Genomic DNA, 12,380 nt, shown 5'->3' on the forward strand with positions numbered 1-12,380 from the left:
GATAGATGGAGTAAGACAGCCCCATTTCTAATTCATCCTCAATATCTCCATCCACAGGGCTGTGTTTCTCCTGCATCTCAGCAACCAGAAAATCTCTCTTCATTTTACAGAGGAACATGATCATCAAGTCATCAGATGTAAAAACAGGAGGACCTCTAAATACCACCAAGTTTAGAGATGGCAAGTACCTGACCCATCTGTCACCACTCCCGTCCCATATTGAAGGCAGGCATCGTGAGTTGATCATAACAATCTTCTCATCTGAGTCAGTCTGTAGCCTCAGAAATCCTCCCAACTTAACATCCTAGGCAGCCCCTGCCCATTTATCTGAGTTGGCACATGAGATGTCTGCTATCTGCCATCTCTGATTTAGTCCAACCTCTCAGGCAGATGGCTACACAGGCAGATGGATACACAGAAGCCCAGGGAGGATCTTGAAGACATGGGTTGGAGTAGATGTTCAGCTCATGGTCGCCCCACTTCCTTCTATGGCTGTGTCTGTACACTGAGATCCTGTACCCTCATCACAGGTGACTTAATTGAGAGGTCAGCTCCTAACTCATGCCAGGCCAATAGATTCCTTCTCCAGGATTCTTCAAACTGCAACTCAACGAAGAAAAGCATTCATTCTTTGGTGGTAGGAGTACAATAGTATTGGAAACTCATGACTAACACAACCCCACCATGGGTGTGTGAGTGGGGAGGAATGAAGCCATTGTGGGATGATGCAGAGAGGAAAGTCAGAATCCTAATGTTGTATAATTCCCTCAACCCCCCTCATCTCTGTGGCTAAGGTGATCTTTCACCCTCCCGTGGCAGCCTTCTGGGGCAGTTGCCATTAAGCTAATTTGAACTGGGTTTCTCTCTCCTGAAACCAAAAACATCCTGACTAATAAAGAGCAGAAAGGGTTTCCATGCAACAAGTGGGAGGAAGACATGGTGTCATGATGATGGAGTAAAGGTCTTGAGATCAGAAGCCTTGTGTTCAAATTCCAATTCATCCTCTTATCAGCTGTGCTATTTAGGGTCTTGGAACATCAGCTTCTTCATCTGTGAAATGTGGGGGGGGGGGCGAATAAAAATAGCCTTGGCCTTGGAAGATGACTGCAAGGAACACATATGAGATGCTATATAAAAGCCTCTGCCCAGTCAGGCATGCCCAAAATGCTGCTTCTATTGCTGTCTTCAGCGTGGAGTCAGGACTGAAACTCAGGCATCCCAACTCTCAGCCCAGTGTACTTGCCAAAAACTCATACTTTTATGTGTCTTTCTCCCTTCTCTCTCTCTTTTTTCACTGAAAGATCTGCAGTCCCATTTCAACATCAGAAGTCCCATTTGAAAAGTGTTTAACTTCTAATGCAAATATACCAAGTCATTTCTCAGTTTCACTGTATCTACAGAGCCTTCCATAATTCAACATCAAATATTTATTATTACATTTATTAAACTTTTAATAATTTAGCATCTCCTGCATGTAAGAGAGAAGCTTAGCTAACTGGTTCCCCTTTATCCAACTTGGGTCACTTCAATATTTATATTCCAAAGTCTCCGTTTGAGTTTCATTTAGCAGAGGCTGTGCTGTGGGCCTTTGCTCCAGTTGACAGTCAGCGCCTGCTGCAGCCTCCCCAGTGGCAAAGACTAACAGAAATCTGGTGCTGAACGGTGTTTGAAGAGATTTACTGAGCCTGGGCAGAAACTCATCCTAATAGACTTCACTTTTATTAAGATCACGAAACTAAAATGAGGGGAAATATATATGTCGCTGGGCTCACTGGCTGAATGACAGGCAGCAAGGCTGTGAAGGGATGTGAGTAGAGAGCAGATCCATTTGGTGGGGAGTGTGGAGGTCTTTATATTAATGCTTCTCGGAGGGGCTTCATTCTCCTAAAAGAAGGGAGGGGTGCAGTGGTGCAGGGCAAATTCCAACGCCCAAATCCCATGAGCCCAGCTGTGAGTGCCAGACAGATGCCCTACTGCCCCCAAAGTCTCCCCTGACCCCCATTTAATCTTCCACGAGCACGGAATGGACTTCCACACACACTCAATGGACTAAATGGTCAACAAAGAGGAAGACAAAAAGTCCAATGCGCCTACCCCTTAATCTTGCAGAGAACCCCCTGCACCAACGGTAGCCAACATTTACTGAGCTCTCACCTAATGGGTTGAATTCAAACCCTGATTCTGCCACTCATTGCCTGGAACATGTTGGGCAAATGATTTAAACTTCTTGTGCCTCAGTTTCCTCCTCTGTAAATAGTAGTAACTCCATCACTGAGTCATTGGGAGGAATCAGAACTAATGTATGTGAAGAGCTTAGACAGGGCCTGATACAAAGTAAATGGTCAGTACGTGTGAGTCATGATTATATCTGACTACGGGGCTAAGAGTTTAAATGTATTATCTCATCAATTTGCAAAAACATCCAAAGATACAATAGCAATTATCATCCCCATTTACAGACAGGAAACTGAGGCTCAGAAAGTTTAAATACCTTGCCCAAGGTCATCTAGTAAGTGGTGGAGATGGGATTTGAACTCAGGTAGTTTGACTCCAGAGCCTTCACTATTCTCTTTGCCCAAATCTCCCTTCTTCTGTGTTTCAAGCAGGTAAGTGGGTTGCCTGTTGAAGTCCTCTTGTCCTTTGGGAAAAGAACGTCTGTGTGAGTAATTGGTGAAGCAGGGGAAAGTGGGGAAAGCTTCCTGGGGCTGAAACTGTCTAATAAGGGCTTCAGAAGCCCACCCCTGTCTCAGCATCTCCCTGGGAAGGAAAGTATGCTTCTCGGTTGCCCACCATGCAAACACACACACACACACACACACACACACACACACACACACACACACACACACACACACACACACAGTCATTCATTTGCAAAAGCTGTCAAGGTTGTAGGGAAGGCAAAGGCAAGAAGTCTGAGTTTTACTCACCTCCAATAGGAGAGAGCGTCTTCAGTATCAAATCACACAAGGCCTCCATTATGGGGCTCCCCCCACCGGAGGCTCTGCTGCCCTGGGCCTTCCCATCCAGGTGTCCCAGTGTGACACATCACCTGCCTTGGCCGAGCCTCACCCCTGCCTACCCCACACACCCTGATGTTCCGCTGCTCTTACCCTCCCTTACTTCTGCTGTTGATGCCTAAGGAGATCAAGAGGAATGCAGGGGATCCCTTCTGTGTCCACTTCTGGGCCTTGAACTACATCTTTTATCACCTTAACCCAACTGCATCATACAGTGATTTCCTTATTTGTACTAAAATGCCGACTAAAACTTCAAAAACTTCCCACGATAGGGTACCCGTTACATGTCAGGTGCTGTACTAGTTACTCTGTCTACACTGCATAATCCTAACAACAACCGTCTGAAGGAAGCATAACAATCTCTATCTTCCAGGTTCAGAAATGGGGGTTGGAAGAGGTAAACTGACTTGGCCCAAGGAGTTCAGGGAGCAATTGTGGTGCCAGGATTCGTATCCATATCTGTAGGATTACAAGCCTATGCTCGCTTTCCTACACCCTCTTCCCCTTCTGGTCTTTACATTTCCAGAGCCTACACGGTGTCCATCACACAGGGAAGTACCTAGAGTGCTTTTGTTGAGGGTTTCACCTTAAGACGGATGGCCCATGTTTCCAGAATACACTGTAACCGACTTGGGGTACTGTCTGGGCAAAAGCCAGATTCTGATATCTGTAGCATCTGCACAGGAGCATCTGCTGGGGACCCTGGAGTGGTGAATATACTCTCCTCAAGTGCCCTCAGAGTCTTTGCTGTCTCTAGGCCAGGTGGCCCAGAACTGAGGAAAGAGCGGGAGAGGGAGAAAATAGCATGAGGTTCCGTCTCCTCTCCTCTTCTCACTGTATTCTCTGCCACGTGCCGCTTGGCACTACCCACAAGACACACTGACCTGGACCCTGGAAGCTCCCGCATCAGGCATGCCACTTCAAGACCCCATGCCTCATCCACGGAGCGGACATCCGTGGGTTTTGCCTTTTTTTGTTGTTGTTTTTCAGCATCCGTTTGCTGCCTGTCCTGATTCCCCACTGCTTTCCCCCTATCCTACCTGCAATTTCAATCCACAAGGTAAAGATCCCCCTATCCTTGCTGGTTTGAGAGTGGGTGAGTGACCCAGGTCTGGCTAATTTCAGGCACTGATTTGGGATGTTGGCAAATGTCCCCAAATAGGCCAAACAGAAGCATCATAGCTTAGAGGTGAGGAGCATGGAGTCAGGAGTCAGAGTCTCAGGATTCAAATCCTGGTTCTGTCACTTACTGGTTGTGTGACCATGGGCAAGTTACAAGACTCGCTGTGCCTCAGTTTCCTCATGCATGCAATAAGGCTAATAATGGGTAAAGATTAAACGAGTTCATTTCAGCAAAGCACTTGGGACAGTGCCACATAAGGAAGAACTCTCACTGCTGTCACTCAGTGCCAGGACTTTTGCTTAAAGCTTGGGGAAACAGAACATCTCTTTACTCTGGCAATGCCCCACTGAGGCTGTAAGCTTGGAGCTGTTGGTGAGAGTGTGCCCGAAGAGCACGTTAACCCAGAGGAAGACAGAGATGAGGGATGAAGAGAGACAGAAATACTGAGTCCCAACAACACTGTAGAGCATATAAATCCCTCTGGACCCAAAGCCCTTGCCACCCTGGAGTTTGCAAGCCCTTCCATCCTTTGTTTTCTGTGGCAGCCAGGTGAGCCTTTCTTTCTTTTGCTGCCTAGTGCTTTAGTATGCATATGTTAGTGGGCATTAGAATCACCTGAGGACTTGTTAAACCGGATTACTGGTTAAACAAGATTACAGGGCCCACCTCCAAAATATCTGATTCAGGTCTTGGGTGACGTATGCGTCTCCTGCAGCTGCTGGAATAAATCACCACAAACTGGGATGGCTTAAAACCACCAGAAGTCCAAAATCAGTACTGTGAGGCCAAAATCAAGGTGTTAGCAAGGCTGCACGCCCCCATGAGGTTCAAGAGGGAGAATCTGTTCTTTGCCTTTTCCGGGTTCTGGTGGCTGTTGGCATTCCTTGGCTGCGGTTGTGTCACTCCAATCTCTAGTTCCCTCTTCACGTTGCCGACTCCTCTGTGTGCGTTCAATTTCCCCCTGCTTCTCTCTTATAAGGGCACTTGTAATGGTATTTAGGGCCCATCCAGATAATCCAGGATAATCAACCTACTTTAAGATTCTTAACTTAATCCCATCTGCAAAGACGCATTTTCCAAATAAGGTAACATTTACAGGTTCTAGGGACTGGAAACTGATACCCTTGGGGGTCAATGTCAGTCTACCAGAGATGGAGTCTGAGAATCTGCCTTTCTAACAAGTTTTCCGGTGAAGCTGAGGCTACTGGTCCAGGGACCACACTTTGAGAACCAGTGACCTAGTGACTTCCTGCTAATACCCTGCAATTTCGCTCAGAGGTCCTCTCCTCTGTGAGGCCTTTCCTTTACCTCCCAGGTGAGTTTAACCACCTCCTTCCTCCCTTGGGTCCCTTCTCTGCCCTGAACTTTTCCTCTAACCTTTGCAAGGGTCACAAAGCGCAACACTGTTTTGTTTGCAGTTTTGTCTCAGTGCCCCAAGATCTTTGTCTTAACATTTCTCTGTCTCTGATACCTAGCCTGGCACATGGTAGGTGTTCAATAAATTCTTAGTGCTTGGAATCGAAAGGCCAAAAGAACAAGGAACTCATCTTAATTCTATCCAGAACTAATTCAGTGTGAAAATTGTCACCAAGTGAGCAATGCTGGCTTGTATTCTGATGTCCCATTATTCTTTCAACATTGTGTACTCCATTTCATTTTCATTGATTTGAGATCACAGAAAAATCACTCAGGGGCTCCAAAAGCTGGGCTTTGCAGATGATTATTATTCCAACCATAATAGCAATTCTTGCATCTCTCTTATAAGAAGAATCAGCTCTTGGTGAAATTGTGAAGAAGGCCCCGTGTGTAGCAATAAGGGTTGTTTGCCATGTTCTCTCTCTATGAGTATCTTTTATTTCATCTCTCAAGTCAGTCTCTTGTTCCGTGTTCCTTACTACACCATGAGATCCCTGAAAGCCAAGGTGGGGCTTATTCATCACAGTATTCCTATGGTACCTGGCACAGTGCCTGGTACACAGGAGGGGCCCAGCTAAGGTTTTCAGAATTGAAAGGAATCCGCACGCAATTTAACTAGAGTTCGCTCCTCCACCTTTGTAGCTGACATCATTAGTGTCTCGAATGCTAAAAATCTCATTTCCAGCAGCTTCCTGCTGGAACGGGCCGAAGAATGGGAGCTGTTCAGGGGAGAGTTCTTTTCCTTGGCCCTTCAACCCTTCATACTTGAAAGCCTTCTCTCCCACCTTAAATTCCACACAGACAAATCCTATGCACAAGTCAAGGTTAACTGCCAATGTTCTCTCTCCTGCAAATACTTTTCTAATTCCTTTGGTCAGGAATTCATTCTTCCTTTTCCATCCTCAAGGCACTCTATGTGTACCGCACACGTGCCTCTTCACTCATTCTGCAAATATTTCCATATGCATAAAGCCGTTAGAACTACCACACCATACTAGATGTTACATATTCACTGAAGTCTTCCTCAAACCCCATGACAAAGGGATTAATGTGAACTCTCAATACTAAGACCCTATCGATTTTAAGGTATGTCATAGATTGGATGTGTCCTTTCAGCAAAAGAAAGAGAGAAAAATAACAACAAACATAATAACTGATGCTTCTAGAGAGTTCACCATGTGCCAAACTCAGTACTTCACATGTATTATATCTTTTAATTCTCAGCACTCCCCTATAGGGCATAATAGTCTTCTATCCACGTTATACACAAGGGCCAACAGAGCTTCAGGAAAGCTCGTGCAGGAAGCAAGTGGTGGAGTTGGGATTTGAACTGACGCAGTTCAGTTGGGCTCTATAACCTATGCTTTTTTAAAAAAAATGAACACCCTTACCTAATAAACTTTATGTTTAATCAACATATGGCATGCATAGAGAAAAGTGTGCAAATCCTATCTGTACAGCTTGATGAATTTTTACCGAATGAACACACCCATATAACCACCACCCAGATCAAGAAATCAAATATTACCAGCATGCTGGCATGTTTCCCTTGAATCACTGGCCCCTCCATCACCCAAAGGTAATCCCTCTTCTTTTTTCTAACATCCCAGATTAGTTTTTACTGTTTTTTGATCTTTATTTAAACATACATATTCATTTGTGTCTGGCTTCAATAATTCAATCTTATATTTGTGAAATTCATCATTGGTGATGTGTGTGGTGGTTGTGTTCATTACTCCTGAGCATTAATAACATTCCGCTGTTTTGTTTTATTTATCTACTTATTTTATTTATCTACTATCTTGTTATTGATGGGCATCTGTGTTTTCTTCCCCCAGCTTTTTGGCAGTACAAACGAATGCCACCATCAGTATTCTTGAACATATTATTTGTGGTATCCTATTTGTAGAATATGTAGATGTTCAGCTTTAGTAGATACTGCCCAGTAGATTTACACAGTGGTCACACTAACTTACGTTCCTGCTATAAAGGTACGGTAGTTCAGTTGTTCCATATTCTCACCAACATTTATTATCATCAATTGTTTTGGATTTAGACACCCAGGTGGGTTGAGCCTTTACTTTTGACTCTAACTTGCTCCGCCTCCCCTAGTTTGAGATTCCATACTTTCAGAGTAATCTGTCACAGACTTAAAAAAAAACCAAAAAAAAAAAAACAACAACCGGGAAAGCACCTTTTCATTTTCCTTCCCAATCCTATTGGAATGCTTATCTCTTCCTTTCTGACGTTGCTTTTTCCTTTAATCTCTCAGTTGTGATTCTGTGGCATATTATTGGCTATCTATAATTATGATCTATTATTTATTAATTTCTAACATAGCATCTGACTGAAACTTATTAATTCTTTGAATGCCCAGGATACACTTGCCTGAGTGGTGTCATGTCAAACAAGGTTTATTAGTGCAGCTTGGAAAACGCAGCCTACACAGCACGGAGTCTTTTGCATGGCAATGATTGCCATCTTTTATCTACCCTTGCAGTGAAACCAATGGGTATGTGAGAGGTAAGATGAAGATAAGACTTAAAAGGCTGTCTGCAATTGCTCCAAGCCCAGACAAAGACGTGTGGGCACCCCAAGCAGGATAATAATTTAGTGACCTAATCAAACCAACATTCTTCAAATATTTGAAATACATTTCAAATATTCTTCAAAGGGTTGAGAAGAAGGACCCATAATTGCAGAATATCATCCCCTCTCCCATCCTGAGCAACTCTGCTCTGGTCCCAACTCGGTGAAGGCACACCCTCCATGTAACCAGGCGCAGCATTTTTAGCAGTTTAGAGCATCTAATTGTTACTGGATCATGCCCTTCAAAGGTCTCACCCCTTTCAATTTATTACAGTATTTCTTCCAACTACAAACAATATTGTCACTGAAATAAATTCTAGTACTATACTTTCCTCAATTTTGTTTTAATATTTCCAGAGATGTTTCAGAGTCCCTGTAGGTTGATATTCTGTTCTTCTCCGTGTCTGGTTTGCTGTTTAATGTAATAATTCAGATTGGAGCAGAAAAGGCAACTGAATTATCCTACAGACCATGGTCATTCTCAGCAGTATGACATAGTACTCAAACTTCCTGACTCTGCCTTCTCCACCATCACCAGTTTCTACTTGAACTCTATTGTAGTGGGAATTGAATTTATCTAAAATTGGTAATCCTGTACCTTTGGGAGTATATTATGTACCAGCATTTACACATATTATTTAATTATTACAACAATTCTTGGGAGGTGTTTCAATGAAATAGTTAAGAACATGGGTTCAGGAGGTGGAGAGATCATGGGGTGAAGCTTGGCTTCACTACTTACTAGTGAAGGGATCACCTTTATGCCTCGGATTTTATTTTTTTTAATTTGTAAAATAAAAATAATGTTAGCATCACATTTGGGGTTGATGTAAGAATGTAATGAGATAATGTTAGTAAAGGGTTTGGGAATGATCAATGGAGATGAGTTATTATTATTAATTATGATTATTATCATCATCATATTCTGTGAGGTAGGCACTGTTATTATCCTCATTTTGCAAAGAAATGGAAAGTTAGTAAGTTGCATGTGGCCAGAATCATATAGCTCATCCATGGTAGAGATAGTACTGTAACCCAGACCTATCTGACTCCAGAGGGAGTGTTACTATCAGCCAGTCTGACATTTATAGCTTCACTGAAATCACACATTCAATGTCAACAGTACAGAACTCTGAGGAAAGCTAGTAGAGACCTTTTTTCAGTCGATTTGAGACACGGTCGTAGGGTCTCTTTGAGAATAATCCTTCAACCAGATGGTCTTTTCTCCATCTTTAAAATATGTAATGCAGAGAAACCTTAGCACATGCTTTACTAAAGTCTCACTGACCTCAATTCTATCAAAAATGGAAATAATGGTAATTTGCCATGAATCAATTTGTGTGTGCATGAAACCATCTTAGTTCTTAGTAATTACCACTTCATTTTCTAAGCGCTATCCCTTTAATTTTCTATCCTTTTTAAAATTACCTCTTTGGAGAAATACCAATAAAAAATCATGCTGTGTTCATCCCTCCATGAAATGTTGAGAAGGTGAGAATAAATAAATTGTAAAGCAAGAGGTGTGGGTTCTAGGAGCTTCCTATCAAGATGCCATGGATATATGATAGCATCTTAAATTCAAAATGACCCAAAGACAGCTAGACATTAGAATAACAGTCACTGGAAGTATGAGGGCCATGCTTCCATGTTCCAGTTCAGGAGCTCATAAGCTGTGTACAAGCCAGTTCCAAAAGTAAAATCAGAGTCCATTTTATGTAACATTTAAATTCTAGAATTCTTCCCTTAATCAAATTGGGAGGGGGAAAAAAAAAAGAACCTCCATTAGAAAGCTCCAGAATAGTGCTAGGATCAGATCTAAGACCACTGGTATAATTAAATCAATAAACATTTAGTAGCTGTCCGATATGTACTGGGAACTGGGGATTAAAAAGCTAAATAAGTTATTTTCTTTGACCTTGAGAGATTCGCCACATAATAGGACAGAATGATATGTAAGCAACTAATTAGAACACAGTAGAGTCAGTCTACAAGGAAGTTAACTACAAGGTGTAAAACGTGTAAGGAAAGATGTAATCTCCATCCTTTCATGAGTAAAAAACAAATTCATTTGACCTTGACATTTCAAACCTATGGATTAGCCCAAAATCTGTTCCCGGTATCTGAGTCATGAGAGAAAGCACCTTTCTCCAATCTTTTACCTTCATGACTCTCCAATATACTATTAAATAATCGTCTTTTATAAGAGAAGATCATTAAAGATCCCAGGATGAGCCAGAGAATGTGGTCGCCTCTCTCATGTTTTATATAAACCCCAAAGGAAAGTAATTATGTTGAAATATAAAGGCTCTGAGGCCCACCATGGAGGTCACTTTCAGGAGTGTGGAGCATGGCATATTGGACAGTGTTTTTTATATATCGACTAGGCAACTGCCTACTTCAACAACATGAAGAGTACTTTTCCATAGGAGTTCCTGAGATCCCGAAACAGAGGGGCTTCCAGGGCTCTAAGAAGCCCGTGGTACAGGTGCTGGAGATGACATCCCTACCTGACATCTGCAGGGTCTTCTGTGACGAGCACATCGGTCTTGCAGCTGGCCAGGGGGTTGATGGACAGCTCCACAGGTGGGACCACGAAGCTTTTGCTGACAGGAAGCCAGAGTCCTTGGCCCAAGCTGAAAGTAGACCTGCAATGTAAGAGTTTCCATTGGGGGACTCCCTGGGAAGCAGAGACAAAACAGAAAAAAGGGGCCCCTCCACCCTTCCCTTCTAGAACCTTCTCTCACTCCCCCACCCAGCTGAGTCCCCTGCATTCTCCAAGGCATAATGTTGGCCAACTTTGCCCAGACTTGGATGGTCACTTCTTCACTCTGTTAATCATTTAGCCCATGCACTGTTCTATATTGCTAGTTTTATTTTCCTGAGTTTAAATCCTGATTCCCATTTACCAGTGGGCTTTGTGAGGAGAGGAACTATTTCAGCTCTGCTTTCCCAAGCAGTCCTGATAGCCAGCAGGAGGACCATAAGTGACTGCTAAGTCAGCAGGGGCAATCTGCACAAAGGTTAAGAGCACGGACCCTGAATCAATTTCAACCAAAATCTGACTCCCAGTTCTGCCACTTAATTTGCTGTATGTCTTCATCAGCTTAGGTATTGAAGTTTCACACAAGATTTCATGGTAGTGGCAGGAAGAGGTTCTATGGCTATAGAATATTTTTAAACCACTGGACTAGATAATCAGTAATGTCTCCTCCAGTTCAAGTATCTCAATTTATGTCTATACCAGACAAATGGGAATTAGATTCCCAGAGCAACCTGGGCCATTGCATCCCAGAAGTGCACAGGCTCGATAAACTAAGGAGGTGTGTAACTACACCTCCCCATTAGACCCTTCTCCATACCCCAGCGTCATGCCCCAACAGACTGTCAACTCACCTGAGAATCTTTTCAGGGGCTTGCTCCCCTGTCACCAGATCATAGCCCCTCTCGAGTGTCGTGTAAGGCCAGGGTCTGTGGGAAGAATTGAGACAGGGAAAGAAAAAGGGATAGAAGATGCTATTAGTCAGAAGCAGGTGGGATACATATGTGGACACAGCTTGGAGTAGCTTTACAAACAATCAAATTTTGCAGAGGTAATTATTGGGTAAGACTATTTATATTATAAAAGGCTCCATTTCACCGAAGGACTCAGCACTTCAAAGTCCACTTTGTCCATTTTGGAGAGTATGTATAAAAAACCCAATTCTTCTTCATTAGTCCACTCAAGAGAGTGGTCTTTGATTACCTATGGTTTGGGAGGGTGAGCTAAACGTCAGCCTTTGTTCTCTAGAAGATGCATCAATCATGTACCTGTAATACTAAAATGTGATTCAGTGGGAAATAGGATTCACTTTCCATCAGGCTTTGCAGGGACACAACTGTTGCAGAGGAAGAGTCCTCTTTGTGGAGCAGTTTGGGGCATCTGGTAATTGCCACAGGGAAGGTGGGCCCTCCACTGTCTCTGCCCTGATGTCCTTGGCCACTCACCCTTCACTCTGTCCCCAGTCACTGCGCACACACAGGTGTCTGTGAACCGGGTCAGGGGTGTAGCCTTCATGACAGCTGCACTCTCCTGTAAAAGAGAAAAGGATCTTGTGAAATACTGCCTGCCCTTCTTTCTGGTTTCCTTGTTTTCTTAGAAAATAAAGCAAGGTGGCTAGTTGTAGAAAAGGTCACGGAAAGAGGGTGTTCTGGTCTACCTGCCACTGTGGTTAATAAAGAGTTTATTCATTTGT

General features: G+C 43.3%; 1 protein-coding gene across 3 annotated transcripts in view; it reads right to left on the minus strand.

Annotated features, from left to right (window-relative positions):
• ASTN2 (astrotactin 2) overlaps positions 1–12,380 on the minus strand; it is a 913,616-nt gene that overhangs the window by 461,235 nt on the left and 440,001 nt on the right. For 2 of the 3 annotated variants that reach the window (XM_057548646.1, XM_028165454.2), the window contains 3 exons: positions 12,133–12,217; positions 11,542–11,616; positions 10,656–10,793 (listed from right to left, as the gene is read on the minus strand). In XM_057548646.1, coding sequence (XP_057404629.1) covers positions 10,656–10,793; positions 11,542–11,616; positions 12,133–12,217 — 298 coding nt within the window. The remainder of the gene's footprint in view (positions 1–10,655; positions 10,794–11,541; positions 11,617–12,132; positions 12,218–12,380) is intronic. The other variant, XM_057548645.1, reaches the window with a different exon arrangement.

This window comes from Balaenoptera acutorostrata, chromosome 6, assembly GCF_949987535.1.
Source record: "Balaenoptera acutorostrata chromosome 6, mBalAcu1.1, whole genome shotgun sequence".
NCBI classification, from domain to species: Eukaryota; Metazoa; Chordata; class Mammalia; order Artiodactyla; family Balaenopteridae; genus Balaenoptera; species Balaenoptera acutorostrata.